This window comes from Crassostrea angulata, chromosome 5, assembly GCF_025612915.1.
Source record: "Crassostrea angulata isolate pt1a10 chromosome 5, ASM2561291v2, whole genome shotgun sequence".
Taxonomy (NCBI): Eukaryota; Metazoa; Mollusca; class Bivalvia; order Ostreida; family Ostreidae; genus Magallana; species Magallana angulata.
Window position 1 is genome coordinate 35,463,234 of NC_069115.1, and position 21,884 is coordinate 35,485,117.

The 21,884-nt window shown below is 30.4% G+C and overlaps 1 protein-coding gene and 2 long non-coding RNA genes across 4 annotated transcripts; all 3 read right to left on the bottom strand.

Moving 5' to 3' along the window:
* Window positions 1-675: 675 nt before the first annotated feature.
* Window positions 676-1,698, bottom strand: LOC128183515 (uncharacterized). 2 transcript variants are annotated; one of them, XR_008243618.1, is made up of 3 exons: window positions 1,570-1,698; window positions 1,316-1,385; window positions 676-876 (listed from the first exon to the last, which is right to left on the bottom strand). It is a non-coding gene; the product is annotated as an uncharacterized LOC128183515 (long non-coding RNA). The 2 variants fall into 2 exon arrangements; XR_008243617.1 differs by having other exon boundaries at window positions 1,312-1,385.
* A 3,449-nt stretch (window positions 1,699-5,147) lies between these two features.
* LOC128185783 (uncharacterized) lies at window positions 5,148-7,122 on the bottom strand. Its single transcript, XM_052855446.1, has 4 exons — window positions 6,928-7,122; window positions 6,720-6,784; window positions 6,221-6,301; window positions 5,148-5,653 (listed from the first exon to the last, which is right to left on the bottom strand). The coding sequence occupies exons 1-4, from the start codon at window positions 7,005-7,007 to the stop codon at window positions 5,343-5,345; spliced, it is 537 nt and encodes a 178-aa protein (XP_052711406.1). The 5' UTR covers window positions 7,008-7,122; the 3' UTR covers window positions 5,148-5,342.
* A 3,123-nt stretch (window positions 7,123-10,245) lies between these two features.
* On the bottom strand, window positions 10,246-13,966 carry LOC128182984 (uncharacterized). Its single transcript, XR_008243509.1, has 7 exons — window positions 13,879-13,966; window positions 13,617-13,681; window positions 12,289-12,414; window positions 11,904-12,029; window positions 11,699-11,782; window positions 11,096-11,181; window positions 10,246-10,553 (listed from the first exon to the last, which is right to left on the bottom strand). It is a non-coding gene; the product is annotated as an uncharacterized LOC128182984 (long non-coding RNA).
* Between the last annotated feature and the right edge of the window lie 7,918 nt (window positions 13,967-21,884).

A 21,884-nucleotide genomic window follows, 5' to 3' on the forward strand; every position in this document is an offset into this window, starting at 1 on the left:
AATGCTCTTTTTTATTTATTTTTTTCTTATAAAGTAACTAATTAATCTTTTTGTAATCGATGGTGTAGTATATTGGATATTATATAACGAGCAATCAATTTGTCAAGGTCTCTTCAAAAGGTCATGAAGGTAGCGTTGTGATATAGCTTATGACATAATAACCTAGTTTTAAGTTTTCTTCAGAGCGTGTATCTTCTGTCTATTTATTTATTTATTAACTTGTCATTTGCTTTTATCAGATATTAGAACCACGTTAGTAAAATCAAAGCAAAATATACGTGGTATCACAATTCGCCTATCTAGTGTTTTGTATTCCTTGGTCTAGAGACAAAAGGCATAGAGAAGATATGATGATCCGAAATGGACGGTAACGTTCCCTAATTTTTAAAAAAAAGTTATGAAGAGTCAATGGTATATCTGTTTCAACATATTCTATTGTTTGGATATTTTTCAAATTTTCAAATTATGCTATTTGTATATTTTATTTACATATAAACAAAAATCCTAAACAAATAAGTAAATTCATGACGCGGCGATTTCACGTATATATCAGGCTAAAAACCTCAATACCTTGGTAAGTATTTAACGAAAGTTAATCAAAATTTTACTTCAAATTAGAATTTTGATAAGAAAAATATTGATGTATCGTTTCGGTTGACCATTAAAATAATTTTGTAAACGCTGCTACATGTAATATAGTTTAACGCATACAATCAAAATCTAATTTGAACTGCAGCATTAAGTCATGGTTAACATTACAAATTAATTTTATAAGTTTATCATATTTACCATTTAATCCTTCGGTTTGAACAACAGAAGTTGACGAATAGCCACTGTAAATGGTCCACCACAAAGTTGACGGATTAAAACCTTGTTCTAAAATGACAACAACCCACATCACCCTATCAATCGTTAACCGTTGATAACAAATCGAATTTATAAGACAGCTTTTGTCTCAAGTATTTATGATCATATTACATAATTAATTACGTATTGGAAATGTTCGACATAACTTATGTGTATATATTGTAGGCGAATATATCAATCAGTAGATTTCCTTAGTACAGACAATGTTTTTCCCCTTGAAAATGTACATTGTATATCGAAAATAATCATTCGATTCCAATGCAAAGTCTTTTAATATAGGGAATAGCTATCATTCCAGATACAAAATAGGATATTGTTCATTTAATATGCCACAAATAGTTGCACTGATATTGAGATGCTAAAATAAATAAAGATAAAACAGATAAGGTTGATTATTGATTTCCTTTTTAATAAATAAAAAAATACTGTAAAATCAATAAATACCTACGAATACTAGTACATCTGTTTTTATTTTATTCCACAAGTAACCTTGACAGCAAATAAGGGCTCCACTTGAACTGTATAACATATTTGATATCATTAGAATTGTTTAAATAAATATTGCCATAAACAGGAAAAACTCGGCCCATCATGATTAGAGATTTTCCGAAACATTTTAATTTCGATGCTGTTAATTTTGTCAAGAATATCAAGCAAAATATTAAAAATATATATGCAATGTGGACAATCATATAATCTTACCTTATACATACTTTTGAATCTAGAATAGCAACATATAAAAATAAGACCAATATTATTTTCATCATCATGACTGATGATTTCTAAAACAAATAATGTTTAGCTCGTTTTAACAAACGTCACCGATTTACTTCCTTAACACACTTTAATGAAAGTTTCCCTGTATGTTTGCTATCAAGTTCAATCTGATTGAAAATTCGCAAAGTTAAAAGCTCACACAAAGTTTGACAAACCAGGACATTGGTGAATGCAAAATTATATTATAACAAAGTATTGGAGAATATTCTGTTTTCTAAAATAACTTATATTTTTGTTTGATGAAGAGTGAAAAAGAACATTTGAATTATTGCTACATATTTCTACTACCCTCAAGGGTAAAAATGATGAACAACGCACGTTACTGCCAATCTTGAAATAATGATGAATCGACTAATTCATGCATGTGAAAATAAAGCCAAACTTGTATCGAACGTACAATTGAGGATATTGTTTTGCGAACATTTTTCAGTTTTTTACTTTGCTTTTCTAAATTTTTGTTTGAATTTTTTTTTCTTAATTTTTTCTAAACAACACAAAACAAAACCATCCAACAACTCTAAGCTCAATGGTATATATTTTTTATGGCACAGAACAAACAAGTATAAATAAAAAAACATAGGGGGTGTTTTCTTTGAAAATTATTGTTATAAATGTCTTTGATTTTTTAACAAGTTACATGTACAAATCTTAATTTAACAGTGTTCAATTTCTTTTTCTATCATAACTTCATGGATTGAGACGAATTTGCTTTTAGACCAGTTAAAAAATAAAGAAACCTAGAGATCAAGATTACATGTACTTAATACATTAATTGATTTGATTAGCATGTACTAGTTATCTTATTGTTTAATCCTGTACTTTGGAATCTAGTTAAAACTAGAACTACATCCGCTCCATGGATTTCGATACGCCCTCCACGCGACGTATTGAAAACCGGGAAGCGGATAGAAGTTTCATTTTTTTCAAATTGGGGTTCTTTGATGCTAAAACCACTTCAAGCAACTTAGTTAAAATTGTTTGACCTGGATGCCACTAAGTGAACAGTGCCCATTTACTTCAAAACGGTGGCGGCAAGTTCTTGGTTTTATTATTTACGAAGATTAAAAAGGCATCTACTTACATTTGAATTGAAGTTATTGTTAGACTGTTGATACATCAAGTCAGTTTTATAACTAACTGTCAATGATTGAGCATCGTCGTTAGAGTCTGAACTTTTCAGCAATTATTTGCATAAATTGACCTGCTGATCATTAGCAATTTGTATTTTAATGTTGTTATGACCATTAAAGCCTAATCGGTCAACAATGCTCAAAATATTTTTACAGATGTTTTATATGCATAATATTTTAGTGAGTTAATGAATCCCATGCTCTGGCTTGGTGGGTGGGGGTTATCAAACCTGCAGAAATCTGCAGCTTTAATATGTGGCGGAAGATTCCCCATCTTTCACACTTTTTTGCAGATAGATATTGCTATGTTTTATTGTCTTATATTTTCTGTTTATTTTACTCTCAATACAGTGTTATTTATATATGTTTTATATATGCAGAATTTTCCCTTTGATTAACAGTATTGTGTTTTTGGTAGTTTACATTGTGGCATTTTGTGTTGTATTTTGTACTTTGTCATTTATTATATTATTTGATAGATGGCAATTCTAATTACTTAATCAGTGTCTTCAGCTGTATTGTGTCAAACGGAGTAACACGGAGGGGGTGGGGGACTGCTAGTGTGAAAACCCGTTTTCGCTGCGACCTATCGACAGCTTTTCGCTGCAGGCAAGGTTCTGAATTTTATTTTTGGAAAAACTGAGGTGACTTTTTATGATGTGACTAATAGCGAGCGCAGCGCAGCTCTACCGGCAAGGCGTGTGTGAAGAGAAAATTTGGACTACTTGCACATTCATTCAACGGATTTTTTTGGCGTCAGTAAATCGGACCAGTAATGCCTTGTTTTAATCGTCCCAGTAGTTCCCTGTAATTATGGTTTTCCATTTCACACTCTCACGAGAACAAGATAAAAGACTATGTACATGCATTGTTAATATACTGCTGACACAACGTAAATTCCATTACATAAGACTAACGGAGTTATCGTCCTTTCGAGTGACGTCACAATGGATTTCTTACACATTGACATAATTTTTCGGCGTCAGTAAATTTCGACCCATAATGCAATTCCTCAATGTCGGTCGATCTCACTAAACTGGATACCATCTCGCGAGAATCAAAGTAAAACTTTTGAGAAATAGATAAATTATGTAATTTTAAGAACATATAATGCTTTTAAGTAAACAAAACAGTCTATTTCGCGTAGTTTTTTTTTCAGGGTGTTTTCAAAGAGACAGACGACACTTGACGGACGTGAACTTTGACGTCACAATAAGTTTGGAAATTACTCTAAGTAGTTATTGTAAATCTGCTGAAATATAAATACCAAAATCTTCTCAAAATCTTGCAGAGCTAACGAATGGGGACAGTTCTTCAACGAAAGGAAACAGCTGTAACTTGCTCTCATTTGGATGAATGCTCACATTTATTTTATTCACTATATTTACGGTAATTTCCAGGAATGTTTTTTAAAAAGGGGGCGTGGCAACATCATTCAAAAAATCTTCGCAAGCAAAAAGAACAAGAAATTCTCAAAATCAGGAAATTTTTAATCCGGATGAAGAATTTGGAGTGCGTAGTACGCCTTTATAGCTCTTTAGCTGCTCAATAGTGTCTTTATTTTCACTTCCATTTATTACATGCTCCAGGGTGATCCATTTTCCTTAAATGATCAGCAAATCTTTTTTATACGTAAATTTTATTTTTTTTTAAAACGGGGGAGGGGTGCTCTGTGATAGATCATTTTTTTAATGTAAGTTTAAGAAAAATGTCTGCTGCAAGAAAAGATGAAATAAACTGTAATGTACATTATGTTAAAATCTTTATTATTCAACAACATTTTATCCGAGATAAATTCTATATATAAATAGATAACAAAATCTTATGAATTATGAATAATGAAAATTTACTGGAAAAAATAGGCATGTTTATTTTATTCTGCATTTAAATTCATTTACTTTACATCGTTACTTTTATTTCTATTGTTTTATCATAATTCATTATTTTATCACATGCTGCGACCGCCCCAACGGTCGCACCGTAATACATATTAACAAGACCCGATGAAAATACATCTTGGAAATAATTAGCGGAGACAGCTAAACAACATTAGGTGTCAAATATACAGCCAAGATGGGAAATAAAATAATTCCTCTGCAATAAATGTATGTTAGTGTTAATGCTTAAATACTTTTATTGTTGCTTTTGTATAGCAATTGCAAATAATTTAACAGTTAGTTCTCGTCTGTGACCCTGTGTTTTCAATTTATATATAGTATGCGGACCCAAGCATATTTTGCACCATCCCATTACGCCATGTTGTTTGTCTTAAATTCTCATAACATTTGCAGTTAAACGCATGTGTTTTTATGGAAGTAAAAATTAAATATCAAATCAGAAATAAGTTAATATAACATGTTTTAATGATACCATTACCCAGAATGTTGATATCAATATTACATGCAATTATTTTGCTAATGCATTTAATATAAAGTCTTTCATTCTGAAAAAAAAAACTTGTAACAACTAGGTCCAAGAATAAAGAAACACATTTGCAACATTAAGCAGATGAACAGTAATACAACATTGAACGTCATTTTCGTTCAAAACAGTACTATAAATGTCTTTTTAGGTATAGGATGGGAACTTTTCCACTTGATTTGATCCGTTTCTTCTACTTTCAATATTGGGATGAAGATTTTCGTCGATTAAATTGTAATCATAAGCTATATCATCTTGTTGCATGGGTGTATAGTTTGCATCGTCTGTACTCACTGTTTCTTGTCTGCGTCTAAGCTGTTTAAATATAACTGTGCCACTGATGATCACAATGATAAAACACAGTAGTACTATTGTGACAAAAATCCATTTGTACGAAAAATAACTACTGGTAACCGTGAAATCTTCAGGTAAATCTAAAGAAACTGTCGACAAAATGCCTGAAAAAGTTAGTTACAATTGTTCATGATTGGTGCAAAGTATGCAACTGATCAAGAAAACTAGTTGAGTATTAGAGAATTAAAAACAAAAGTAAATGATTCACGAAATAGCAGTTTGATAGTATAGGATCAACACAATAATGTAAAAGATAAATTTAAAGGCAGTTTGTTAAATATATGATTTTAGTCCGAGTCATGACGTCATATTTGTAATTAGGGAAACTTCCACAAAACACTTCCTAGATTTCAGAAATTATGCAATTATAAATAATGATATAATTATTAGTTTGATAATTATAGCTAAATATAGAATATGCGTTTAAAGCCAATGTACTTCCATTCATATGACATTTACATTCATTCTATTTTTATGTAACAGCTACATAAATAAACTACATGAAAAGAAAAAAAAACCGAAACAACATTCTCGTTAAAATCTAACTTCTAGTTAAACTGTTGGGTGCTAATTATACGAAAATGACTTGTACATCTCCTTGTACAAACATTTAGAGAACTACACATTCCAGATATGTCTATATCTTAAAACATTGAAACACAAAATCTTACCATTTATACTCTTTGGAAAAGTCGATTGTTCCCTTAGGGTTGGAGAATCACCCGAATGCATTAAAGCATTACCTTTCCATTCTACAAAAATTACAAAAGCGTGAAAGTTGATTGCAATAGCCGCCAAATAAAAACATTTTGGTGTAAGTGAGTAAACATTACCTTTCAAATGTAATACATAAAATCTATAATTCCTTTGAAAAAAATCATGTCGCGTTATTATCATGTAATATCTCACGTATCGTTACATCAACGTAAAACATAATTCTTAACTTGGTTTACCAAAGAAAAAAGTTGGTTATTGAAATGGTGAAAATAACGGGCGGACGGCTGCCAAAAGGCTTACCAGATAGGAAGTTGGTGTTTTGCTGACCAATTGTACACATATGTTTAGAATTAACACCTTAAAGACTTACATGTACCTTTTAAAAAACAATATATGATTTCTTTTTAAAAGAGTAATGCATAAAGTTATTGTTATTGATAAAAATTCACAAACTTAGGCATCTATTTTCTATTCTGTTCCAAACAAAGCCTGGGCAGCACAACAAGACTCCTCCGGGTCTGAAATATTTCCCAGACATACACAAAAATATTATATAACTTTTTTGCAACATTACAGTTCATGCAGTTTCTTTAATGAACTTGTTTTTAAAACTGATTATGATAACAATCTAAGATTGACAGTCGAAATAGTGACTACTTACAGTGTGCAGAGTTTTGCAGCTAAAATACCGACATACGTGGATAAACAGAAAATGTTCATTAAAATAATCCAGGTATTCATTTTTCAAACGGAAGTTTTGATCACATCAACGCACTCACTAGGCGCTCCTCACATATCATCTACATTTTCCCGTGATTACAAATAATTGTAATTCCTTTGATCACAAATAACTGTAACACAACGCAGCATTGTTAAGGCGTCCCGATGCTAAAATACGGCTGGAAAACGATATTATTTGATTCATGGCAAAAATAATTTTACCAGGAGTATTTCTTTAAATCTATGTTATATTTATTGACATCGATGTTAAACATTATATTTGATGCATTTTTGTGACGTCATATGTACTTCGTAATCACGTGACAGGCGAATCCTAATATTGCAAATGATCTAGTTAAAACGCATCGGCGCAGGTGATTAATGACATTAAATCATACATATTTTTAAGAAAAATCCTTTGTTAAGTCATAAACTTTGAAGTTCTTGCTTGGGAAAGAAATAGATATTTCGTTTATAGAAGATATTGTTGAAACATTCCACAAAATTATCAAAATAATGCACATTTTTACTAATCAAAAGCGATTTACAAAAAATTTGGGTAAATCCGCAGGTTTCCGCAGCACGATTCACATTGGTATTTATATTCTCTACCAATTTTACGTAAAATATTTTAAAATTGTGTTGATCTTTCACCTGCGCCAAGCTGGTTTTACATGCATTAAAATTTCTTCATTCAGTTGTTTACACGTAGCAGGGAGAGTCTCCAAACCACTAGTTTATAAATAGTCTTTTACTTAAAACGAAGCTTTAAAACTGCCGATTTTTTGATACTGGTTTTTAATATGAATGAATTCTGTACGTCTAGAATTAACTGCAGCATCTATATAAAGGAAACATGCGGTATTATACTGGTTTGATATAATTCACTTTTAACGTTAAGATACATTCCCTGAGAACTATCGACAGGAATGCAGATCGTGACGTCAAAGTTAATTATGACGTCATATCGTATGAAGTACAGACAAGTGACTTTCTACATATCGCATCGGGAAGCCTTAACATGCCCGCGAATTGACTGTGCGTGTTATTTAGTTCCTCTTATATAGGAGATTTTAATTAATAATATTTTTTTCGGGGGGGGGGGGGGTTAATGGTTTTAAGCAATATGAAAGTTATTCAATACCAACAATCAATGATTAGGATACATATAATTATTTTTACACCCACGGAGTATTTTTCCTCTACATTTTATGAAAATGTATTGTAATTTGATAATTCTAAACTTGCACGCCAAATTTATGTAATCGATTAAAACGATGCCCACACATTCGTACAAATTTTAACTGTATTAAAATGCATTTTTTACATTTGCTACTTATATGTCAAATTTTAATTCAAGAAGTTATTATAAATAATGTTCACATCGTAAATTGATGTCCTTTTCTAGCTTTGGTGTTAACTTTTCGTGCACGGCATGACTTTCTTTATTGATCAAACCTCAAAGCTTTATTTATAGTTGCACGGACAGACCCAAGTAGTTGTAGTTATCTTTGTAATATTTGCATGTATGGACAATTAGCTGTTCCTCTTGTGGTTCGGGTTGACAATGTTGATGATTTACTTTTTTCATTAACTTTTTATGGATAATTATTTAAAAAAGATGACTCATAAAAACATTAAGATTTTAACACTATAATACTTTCTTTGGTGTTTCATACGGGCAGTAAAAGTAGCTACATAAAGCATTTTTAAATAACAATAAACGAAACGCGTCAGTGGGTTGTGTATTTTTCCTGACATGCTTATAAGCTAACTTCAAACCCGAAACACCAATGAATGCGTTTTATTGTTTAAACTCCGCAATAACCCTTACTACAAAAATAAGAATTCATCTGTACTTTACGAAGTTTTTTGCTGCTATTAGAATGATATTAAATTAATGTATTAATAAACAATGTGTGTCTTAAGTCGTAATAGCAATTAAAAAAATGCCTAAAAGAAATGATCATGATATTTTAGATTTTTTTCATTCACTTTTATTTTGCGTTTTGTTAAAAAGATTTTCCTTTTACATTTATTTTTCACCAAAAAAAGTTTGGCTTCGCACTTTCTTAATCGCTTGAATGCTAGCTTATATGATGTTACTGTCACCAGATATCATGAGGAGAAAACTCATATTACAAAAACATACTGAACAAAAAAAAACGAAAATAATGTTTTACATTACAAGAAATTAAATGATAACATAGAGAGTCGACAAAGAATTGTGTTAGAAATTTCAAAAACTCTTTGTCATCAATTTAAAGGACAAGAAACTATTGCTTTGTTACACAAGTTTATTCGATAATCCTGTACAAAGAAACTATGAAAGAAATATATCAATGAAGTTGAATGGTACCTTTTTGATGATTTTACAAATTCATTAATTTCCCTATTCAGAGTAAATAAAATCTAACTGGTCAATACATGTAAAACAACTATCAAATATATTATCATTGGATCAAAATGAAAGTGAAGAACACTAAACCATGTATTCACTATAATCATTAAGCAGTAATGATTGAAATGCATTGCACTTATCCCGCTAAAAAAATAATTAAATAAAACTAAAAGTGATTCGAATTACATATGTAAGCCTGTCACGACTTTACACCATTTGTGTTTTGTATCTATATTAATTTATAAAAATAACTGATATAATATTAGACAGGCAACTTGTTCAACTCCCCTTCGAGGAAGGAAACGCATTGATAGGCTTGAAAACTATGTACATGTAGCAGTCTTATATTTTATGATTAAAAATATATAGTTTAATTAGTATTATAATGTTTGTACACATGAGTATACTATCTTTATTTCTTTAAAATAAATTTTCGGACGGCATATATCTAAATGACTTACTGGTTTACTCTTTATGTATGAATTCACTAATGGGCCTTATTTTCAGAAGAGTCATCACATGTAATTTTTTTATATATAGGCTGGTCAATGTTTGAATATGTCTTTTGATTTCATTGAATGTTTCCTAAATAACTGCAATTTCTTTACTACATTTATACATTCATTTGATATATTTATAGTCTCATTGAGACTTATTTAGACCTACAATTTACTTAGTTCTCTATTAATTGATTTATTATACCTTCAATTCCGATATCATGATTGAATGAGAAAATGAACATCAAAGTTCTATAATTCTATGTCGAATATATACTCTTGATAAATGTTTTGACAGGGTCAAATAATACTTTTATATGGATAATAACATAATAAAAGCACTCATCACCCTAACATCGTTTTTCATTGATTAAACTATGCAAACCTCACAAATTATATATACATATATATTTTTTTTCTCTTTAAGGCTTTTGACAAATGTTATTAAATCGTTACATATGGATATTTTTTTTAAAACGTTTGAAATCTATACGTGATTGAAAAAAAAATTAAACATAATTTAGTAAAAATAAGACAGTTATTCCATATGGCTGCAAACTTTTCGAAATGTAACAACATATACACATGCCAGATGTCCTTTTCAAACAGGTCAAATCTCTTCCTTTCATTTAGACCTTTTCCACACAAAATTTTCCTTCTATCAAACCCCTGAAAACAGTCAATGAGTCAATATATATGTAACATAATATAAGTAAACAAAACAAAAAGAGCCCTGGATATTGATTTTTAAAAAATCGGTACTAGTGAATTGTCACATTTAAAACGATAAAGTGATATAGGTATATTACTGCATGTATACAAACAAAAGTTTCTCACATTGTAAAATTGTATTTATTGTATAAAATTATAATCTCGTTAATAAAGATGATTTGAATCATTCATTATTGCAAAATATTAAAACTGAAGATTTATTGGTGAAGTAAGCTTATTCAAAGTGTTTTCTGAAAATTTTGATATAAACAGAGAACATTTGTTAAATATCAAAACATTTGTATGCAGTGCTAATAAACATTTTATTATTTTCTTCCAAACCAATGCAATGTAATCACAGTTCATAATATACAATTGTTAAAGATATGCTGGAAAGTAGTGTTTCATTAATTAAAACAATATATTACAATTTGTTTTAAATAAAGTCAAAAAGATATACGTGGATTTGCGTAAAAATTACAATCTAAAATTACACTTACATTTGCCTTAATCCTGACTTGAAGTTGCTGGACTTAGGAAATCGTATAATATAATACCAATCCTGCATATATGATGACTAATGGAGCTGCAACGACCAAAAGCTTAGTCTAGTAGTTTGTGTGATTTAAAGATAAGACTATAATACCATCTAAAATCTTTTCTAGATTATCCTATCTATATCTATCTTTCTGTTACATGGAAGGTATAAGGAATAAATTTCCCAATTAAAAAAAAAAACTTAAACGTACATAAAACGTCTAGTATGAAGAATAAAATAGAGTGTGCAGAAATGTACACGTTAATCTGCTTCCCCATATAATGATTGTGATATATATATGCCTTGTATTTTTTTTTTAAATATCAGCTGCAAATAACTGATGTAAAAATATGTTATGACAACAGACAACACAAAAGTTCCAGTGGTCTTAGAAGAAAGCTTACCAATTTCAAGGCAAGATCCATGTTCTAAGCATGCTATCAGTTTTCTGTGGTAATTTAGATATGGTAATCTTTTAGACATAAAACGTAGCTGCTGCTTTAAAATACCTATGTGATTGTACAATTCTTTTATTGAGTATTGAAAGTAAAACAAAAAAAATCACGTTTCGGTCTTTCTCTTTGCGATGAAGTAGTAAACCTTTCTATCTGAAATATTAGTGATTGTGTTGTTGGCCCACTGGTCCACTCTACAATAATCAAATAAATAAAGAATAAATATATTCTTTATATATATATATATATATACTTATTATAAGAAAAACGACATATCCTAAAGCTATATAAAAAAAATATCCAAGATCAGTATACCAAGGCACCCGTCAGCGGGATCGCATTGATCGAAACTGCAATTACATTTTGAGAGACATCTTATTCCAAACCCTGGGTACAGACAAACTTTGTCACAATGAGGTCCAATTCTACCAGCATCACATTCTGTAATTTTGCAGTAAGGGTAAAGGTAATAAACATGTATCATCTATCATATTAATTTACAATTATTTTTTTTAATTTTTAGGATTCTAACGCTTGAAATTTCGAGCTATTATATTAATTTACAAGTTCTTTTTTAATTTTTAGGATTTTAGATTTTGAAATTTTGAGCGATAGTTGATATTTGAACTTCTTGATACTTATTATAAGAAAAACGACATATCCTAAAGCTATATAAAAAAAATATCCAAGATCAGTATACCAAGGCACCCGTCAGCGGGATCGCATTGATCGAAACTGCAATTACATTTTGAGAGACATCTTATTCCAAACCCTGGGTACGGACAAACTTTGTCACAATGAGGTCCAATTCTACCAGCATCACATTCTGTAATTTTGCAGTAAGGGTAAAGGTAATAAACATGTATCATCTATCATATTAATTTACAATTATTTTTTTTAATTTTTAGGATTCTAACGCTTGAAATTTCGAGCTATTATATTAATTTACAAGTTCTTTTTTAATTTTTAGGATTTTAGATTTTGAAATTTTGAGCGATAGTTGATATTTGAACTTCTTTTGATACTTGATATTGTAATGATTTATAGAAACATTGATATAACATAAAAGAATTAGAACAAAGACAGAAATAATTAGTAAAGGGAATATATATCCTAATATTTTTTGTCATTTAAGGAAAGTGTATTTTATCGAATTACGAATGATGCACCACTCGGTTATCATTATTTACATGCATTAGCATGTCATGCGCGATGTCTGATCGTTATTATGACGATTACATATTTCATCTGTAAACATATATATGGCAAATGAGGAATGTTCAGGTATATAAATATAAATATTTACATTCACTTTCTTTCCCCCTATTAAATTGCATTGATTGATTTGAGTGATATTTACGCATAACACAGAAGACCGAATCGCCAAATCTGGTGCGTATGAATACATTCAATCTTCCTAAGTTCCTTCAGTATTTCTCGAAGAACATGACCGACTCTCCTTGCGACTCAAAACCGAATCACGGCCTGATGTTATACTTACGCTGATTGATATTTCATTGATGTATATATATATTTAACAGTTAAAAAGATTCAATTGATTAAATTCATATTAGATCAAAGGTGTATTTATCAAATTACAGAATGAAAAACAATATTGTATTATTAGAATTTAAAGCGCTCTGCACTATTTTTGTCCCCAAAAATCGGCTGTTCCAATGGCTCTTCCGTAAATTGTGCATTACACGTTGAATAAGGCAGAGGTTTTTAAAAATAAATTATAATTTGCCGAAAGGAAATTAATTTTTAAAAACGTAAATATAAGCATTAAATCATTATTTTTTGAAAGATGTGGTCTCATAACTGCAACGGTGAATGCAAACAAATTTTCATTACGCGCTAGCGCGCGTTATTCAATTTGTATGCACACACCGTTGCAGTTATGAGACCCCATCTTTCAAAAAATAATGATTCAATGCTTAAATATATCCTCTACTTAACAAACTCTTAAATATAACATACTTGCAATTCTTACTACCAAAAATGAATGATCCATCTAAGAATACGAACCTATGCATCTATTTTCTGTGGTGTTCCATACATATCCCGGACAGCACTCGAGTGAAATGTTAGCACTGTGATATAGTTAAAAAAGACACTAACTATTCATTTATTATTACATTGTATATGCCATTCAGAGACATTATATTACAGTGTATATACTAATGCAAATTTGATGCATTTTAAAAAATAAGTATTGTTTTGGTATATTGTTGCGAGCTCTTAAACTTAATTATTAAAATGAAAAGATAAATTAAATCAAGTCCCTTACCTTTGGCAGATATCTGAATGAGTATAAACAAAATACAATGATAAAAAAAGCTTAATTTTTATTACCACAGTAAACTGATTCATACTCGTATAACTGCAGATTTTTATTAAGCACACCCCAGAAATATATACGGATTACTTCCTTTTTCATCCAATTGTAACGTTTCAGATGAGTGTTTCATATGTTTTAATCTCCATGATATTTTATATTTAAATGCTTGCATTCACTTCATTTTTTTTTAATTTATCAATTATTAAAGCGTGATATAAAAGAATGGAATCCATAAAGTCACTGTAAAGAAACTCCATTTTTTTTAAGGTGGGGGGGGGTAATTTTCTATTTTAATTTTCGTTATTTACATTAGTAATAAAATGTTTCTAAGATCTCTCACAAATAATTCATTATAAATAAAATCGAACTATCCTAAGCATTCATTAAACATTTTGCACATGACAAAAAGTTACATATTTATGAATATAATTAATCTTTTTAGAACTGATTTTGAATACATTGGAATATAGTATTTTGCATTTATGTACAAAACAAGTCTTTGAAATTCAGTGTGTACATTTCGTATTTAAATGACAAAAAATATGGCTCAGACTCGACAAGAAGAAAGATCATTCATCTTTTTTCAAGATTATTGCGTCTTGATTCTTCTTTTTTCGAGATACAAGTACTAGCAAGCTAACGAATGTTGAAAGATATCAATTAACGTTTGGGACAGGTTTCTCCAAAACCCAGTCGAATATAGTACAATTGCTTATCACCAAGAAATTCAGGCCTTTTTCTATACACATGTATGTTTTCAGGGTTTAAATATTTTTTTGGTTTTTGACAAAAAGATCGGTATACCTTTATGGACCTTAAAGATATCGTATTGAATTAAATTGAATTTATCATTTCAGTGTGGCTTATCTCTTTGTTGATCATGATCATTACCTTTGACATGGTATAATAGTGGTGGATCTCCAAATTTGACAACATCACATATTTATAATAATGTTTTAATTTATTTGATATTTAAAATTACAAAACAAAAGTAGCCATTAACCAAAGTATACCTATAACGTCATGAACCAGACAAGGTCAATTAACATAATATTTTGATAACTCGGAAACAAATAATTAAATTTTATTCTTTCCTTGTAAGCAAGAAGTTAAACGTTTTCAGATATTATAAATTAATCTATTTTTCTAAACATAATACTAAAAGAAGGTTTCCGGTTCAAATTCACTATAGCACGGTCGTATACATTGCAATGTCCAAAATTCACAATATTAATGCAATCACGCTTTCTTGCCATATACTTCCTTTCCCGCATTTCCCTTGAAATAAAAATAACATTTGGTATATTATGACAGGCACGTGCATGTACAATGTTCATAATAGGAAGAAAACCCATCCATTAAACATTTATTAACAATCGGGATCAAATCTTAACTTATAAAAACGTATCGCATAAGTTACCTCGTCCATTGAAATTGAGTTACATAAATCCATTGAATTAGAATCATGTCCAGTAGCTTTCGGTCCTTTATCGTTTCTTCACGTAATATGAGGATATAAGATAGGGGAAAGTAACCGTGTATATATATGAATACGTCCCAGTAAAGAATGTATGTCCGAGTGTTTATGTCCGAGTCCGGCAGTCAAAAAAATGTTGATGATCTAAACATATTGTTGGGACAATTTGTGTCGTGAATAGTTATATCAATGCACAAACATACATTGAGATTATCTATTCAGTCATTCTACCCGTTACACTTATAAATTGGTATTTTCAAACAGCAAAATTTCTTTAGTTGACATTGCGCTCGCTTATTAAGCCAGACTTGTAACAAAACGCAAGAAGAAAAATGCAATAAACTCGTTTTTTAATTATCAATTCAAGTTACTAATTGTAGATGTCCAATTGTGTCGCATCCTTCTTACCTACAAAGTTCCACAAAATTGTGTACAGTATTTTAAGAGGAGTTGCGTTGACAAACTACTAGTATATACTATTACATTTAAGAGTAATGGACAAACTCTTATGTTCAAAAGGGCAAACATTCAAAGATCGAAAGGAATTGGATTTGTAATATTACCTACAACGTTTCCTGAAGTCCTCTTCCATGGTTTTAGAGATAATGCGCTGATCGATAAAACAAATTAGCTGACCGACTGACAGACAAACAGGTCGAAAAATGTTCCCCTGCTACTTGTTGCAAGGTATATAAATACGTACCTGTACTTATATCTTCAATATTATATCGCCATTAGTGGGTATGTTACTTTGTTGTATCTTTTTTTTTTTAAATATACAAAGGTTCCATGGTTTGATCTACACTTCAATTGGAAAACTCGGGTTGAAATGCTACTCAGCTACAGCGCTTCTCATACAAACGCTTGCTTTGTATGACGTACAAAATGTTGATTTTGTTTTGGACTGATTTGCCATATTTTCCTTCATATGCATAAAAATAATAGAATAACGGAGAAAGCACCAACTTAATATGTAACAGACTCTTTGATTCTAAATTATTTTATTTCTCTTCAGGATTAACAAAGTTGGAAAACAGTAACTATGAGATATTTTCCATATGTTTATAAATAATAAATAAGTTACGTTTATCGGAGAGTCTTTATTTTTAATTAAATCTACCTAAAGATCGGTTAAAATGTTTCAAAAAAAAATAAATAGTGTGTAACAGTTACCCTTTGGTTTAGATAGTAACATTGTACTTAGTGTATGTCTAATATTGTTTGCATGATCAATCATGGGCATGCTTAGGATAATTTTTTTTCTCGAATTTTTACTTTACTCCTTCGTTCTCAAGGACTATTTGTTCATTTTTTAAATACATATATATTTTGTGTCAAAATCCAAAATGCATTTTAGGAAGAAAGAAGAATAATATAAATATTGTATCATCCAACGTCATTTTCTTATAAAATTGTTATATACACGTTTTCCTTGGTACAAGTAGGCAACTTGTCCTGCAGATTCTGCTCGTTTTCTGTAAATTCCATATTGGAATAAGGCTTTTTGTTGCAAGAACTATAAGCACGAGTATTATCAGCTTGGGGAGTAGCTGTTAAGTATGTAACGTCTGCATTCACAGTTTCTTGTCTTCGTCTATAATGTTTAAAAAAAAATATCACACTGATGATTCCGAACATAAAGCACAGATGTACCATTGTACCTAAAAGCCATTTGTACTGAAATTGAGAATCGATCTCATCTTGTAAAGAAACAGTTGTCAGGTTTTCTTTCACAATCTCTTAGGGCAAAAATAATCACTGCACTGAGTAAAACACCATTGACCATAAAATAAACACATATATATTTAATGGCTAATACACGTTCTTTGTTAAGTGTTATTCATTTCAGTTTATCGCTTTATTTTTTAAAATTCAGATATTTTAAAAGCTTTTTCTTCAAAGTTATAGAATTGCTACTGAATTATGAAAGCAGATTTGTTTTACGAACTTATAAAGTTTTACCTTATATTATTACCTAAAATTTTTATTTTCACACATATTAAGTTTCCCCAAAAAAGTTGTATACTTTCACCTATATACCCCCAGATAATCACTTGCTTTTCAAGATCAAATGTAGATTTGAATTAAATCTTTAAAAAATTGTTGGATTTAAAAAACACATTTTTTAAAGTGCAATCGTTATGTTAGTGTAACCAAATAGAAACGATGTCGACTTAAAGTGCAAAACTGTGATTTTCACTAAATTCAAGAAAATTGATACATACATTAAAAACTTAGTTAAAATCTAAATTTTGAAATCAAGGATACAAAACATATACTGCTTACATGTGTCTTTGAAAACATTAGAGTCAAATATCAAGATTTATTAGCTGTATTTTTTCCATACTTCGTACACAAAAGCATGCGACATGAATTCAGCAGTATTTCTCATAAAATTGAACAACTGTTTGTAAACGCAGGTTATTCAATTTGTTTGCACAGCCTGGTGTGTTATAGGACCAATGATATACAAACATAAGCATTCAATGCATAAATATAACATGTTTGCAGAAATTGGTAACAAGGAGTGCTTAATCTGAATATTTGATTTAAAAGTATACTGTACTAACCTAGTATGCATCTATTCTCTATTTTGTTCCACACATATCCTTTGCAACAATCTACGACACCTCCAGGTCTGAAATATATATGTATATACTAAATAATATTGCAATTCATGAACATCTTTTAAAATGAACTTAAATCATCATCTTTTATGAGATTCCATTTGATAGTTCACTGTCAAAATGATAAACATTTACGATGTCTTACCTTGAACAGAGCTTTGAATTTGAAATAACAAAAAACACAGAAAAACAAAAAATGTTCAACGACACTACTGACACGTTCATTTCTGAGATGGTCGGTCAGATGTTCAATGCGAGTTAAAACAAAATTATGTTGTTTCCGTTATGCCATAAAAGAGAAACGCATATATGTGTAAATAAGCCTTAGGATTAGTTCCTGTTAAATATTTTTTTTTGAAACGAGGCACAATGTATTTATAATTTCACAAATCTATTTCATGGATAAATGAATCATTTTTTGAAACAACATAAACATTTTCGACAGCATCCAATCAACTTTATTGCTACAAAGACAGATGGTCTGGGGCCAATTTACGCAAATGTTATCAAAGCCTGTCATCGGAGTTTTATAGCGCATTATAATGATTTAGGAACTTTTGATCAGACGTCAAAAAAAAAAAAAAACTATTAAAAGGTTTTTGCTTCTTACTTTTTTTCTTAAAAAGTTGCATTTGAAGATAAATTATAAACCAATATAGATGTGCAAAATAAAAAAAAATACCGATTAATTTCATAAATACCATTGAAACTTATTTCAAATATACATTCTGAACAGTAAATGACAAAATACGGTTAGAGATATTTTCGAGTTACTTAAAGACTATGATGCCTAATATGTACATGTTTTTCTTATAAAAGTAAACTTGTTTGTTTGAGATATTGAATGCAAATCAATCTAAAAAGGTAAATATAATCAATATATTGTAAAACTATTATGGAAGAAGGCAAAGCAGATTATTTCACACAATATGAAACGACGCTGTAATTTGAGGCTTGGGAGTTTTCATTGATTAACTACATAAATCATGTAACTAGGGTTTTATTATAAATCATTCAATTATAAATTCATGTTTTATTTTCATTTTTTTCATCTTTCGCTACTCTACGCTAATGTGAGTTTCGAATAAGTCGTTAAACACTGTTGGTTTGTATAAGACTACTGTATTTTGTTCCCCAAGCCATATATCTGACCAAAAACACTAGCTTAAAAAAGGTTTAGCTTGGCAATTTCGAGGAACGGAAGAGCCATTGGTTAGTGGAAGAGGTGAGTTTGTGTCAGTTGTGCTAAACTACGAATGACACGGAAGAGCGCGCTGTCATTTGTTCAAAGCTGTATTGTATTTGATACATGGTCACATTGATGTAGTTTTTAGGCTTCAGCACTACAGCTAAATTTGTTTTTTTTATGATCTGTATTCTCAAGTTTATACGTAAAGTCCAAATGTACAGTTTATTTCTTATGGTGAGTTTGATTGCTGTTTGTTATTGTTATACTTTCATGTTAAATACTGAAATCTGATTGGTTAAGACGCAGTTCATAATCCGTTCTATTACCCTCAGCGTTAGCAACGCACTTAACAACAGGTAACATTAAAAATTGTTACATGCGCGAAAATTATGCGCGTACGGTTCGCTGTAGAATTCACGTTATTCCTATATAAAAGCAGTAAAATTGTCTTAAAAATTAAGACATTCAGTATAACAAAATAAATAGTGCCTGTTTGGGAGGATAACAGTTGAAATTGACACCCCTCGAAAACCATTGTCAACCTCCGCTTCGCGTTGGTTGACAATGGTTTCCTCGGGGTGTCAATTTCTACTGTTACCCTCCCAAACAGGCACTATTTATATATTGTAATTAATGCATTGGTTGTATATATTAATAATCGTTAGTTGTTCATTAATAAAATAATGCTGACTATTAGCACATACATGTACATTTTTCAGTACATTCACATTTTAGCAAGACAAAAAATGTTTGTTTTTTTGAAAAACCTATTGATATTTAGATTTTAAGTTGGTTTATTAACACATTAAAACCCTGCAATATGCAAAGAAAAGGAGAAAGGGGTTGCTAGGTTAAATGAAAGTTGATTTTCCTAATTCAAAATTAAACTTCAGTCAAGATATTTGATTCTCGGGTAATTCTGACATGCTTCTCATAACATCACCAATGACATAGTTTTCATGTATTTTTTTAAAAATAGTATTCAATGTACATGTCGTAGGTTTTCCTGTTGAAGGGGCATGACCACGATTTTGGTCAAAATCATTTTCCCGATCTTAATGTTTAGAATGCTTCACTAAGGCATTTTTAATAGTCATTTAAAATTTGAGTGCCATTCTATGAGTTATAAGAGAGTTACAGAGCTTGAATTTCTTTGCTATGTAAACAAAGATTTTGTTTACATTTTGAATGTTGAAGTGAAAAGTCCAGTTTAAGACCTAAAATAAATGCGTTAAACGTTAGGATCTGTTTAGTTATGCTTAAAAAGGGTTAGTAGACAGACAGATCAACTTAAAAAGGTTTTTTACTGGTATATTGATTCTATGTAATCAAAAACATGGTACGAACCTTCTTTACATGACAAGGAATTGTGAGCCCTGTATCTTGCTTATAACTCTACAAATGGCCCTCAAATTTCACTTGATAACTAAAAATGCATTCCTAAAGTATAATAAATAACAAAAACAGAAAAACAGAATCTGAACAAAATCGTGGCCATGCCCCTTAATGACCCAAATGCTTCCACCGTCTCCTGCGCCAGCAACAACGTTTACCCCGCGCCAAGAACTCCAGCACCGCGGTCATCCTTACCCCGAGCAGCAAGGTAGTAGTCCCAAAGTCTCCAGTATTCAGTCCCCAGCCAAGGAGCTCTACTCCAGTGTTCCTGTCCACTTTGACTGGTATTTGCAAAGGGGAGGGTATACATGCATTACTTACGACCCCCTTGGATGAAGAAAAGCCCAATTCCAAGGACGAGCGTAACTAGTAGACAGAGGAATAAACCTCTTTAAAAAAACCTTGGTCCTTTTAAGGACCACCCATATGTTTAGAAAAGTGGCTTCTATCACATATAAAATAAAAACACAAGAATATATCCAAATAAAATTGAAAAAAAATGTTTACATCCAAATAAAGTAACACATCTTATTTGTTCTATATATTATCACATTCCATTTAACAGATTCTTTTTATCGATCTTAAATATTTTTGACGTCATACATGTATCTGCATTCCACTCTAAAGAATAGGAAAGAAAATAAATATTTAGTTCCATGACCGTTTCATTTTAAATTTTATGAAAAAGACATCATTTGATCGGATCGACGGTTCACCGTTGATAGTTGCCTTGTACATCTTGTTCTCCCCCTTCCATTCAATCGTATTAATAATCATTGCTTGCAGATATGCATTTAAGAAAATAATCTGATGATAATAATCTTTCAATTTTAAAAGTAAACATTTAATACAAACTTAATCATTTCTCACCTGTTTTAAATATAACGTTTATACATGTATCTATACTACTATTTTAAAATAATAGACTCGAATTCTTGGGCTTTAATACCGAAAAATCGGAAGAGTACTGCCTTTTGTTTTTGATATATTCTAAAAAAAACATTGGTACTCGAAGATTACCAGTTTGTTTGTTTTTTCTCAATCAAGCCTTGGCAAATAATAACCACTGAAGACTCCTTTAAAAAATTCGGAAATTATCTGGATTATTTTTAATTTTACAACCTTGCACATGCGCATTACATTAACGGTAAATCACGGGAGGCTCTTTAGTTTATGTTTCCTGAATATCACATTTCCGTGGATAATACGTGTGAATTTTCATTGAAAATCTGTCTTATAATCTGTTTATCAAAGGAATACGGGAGAT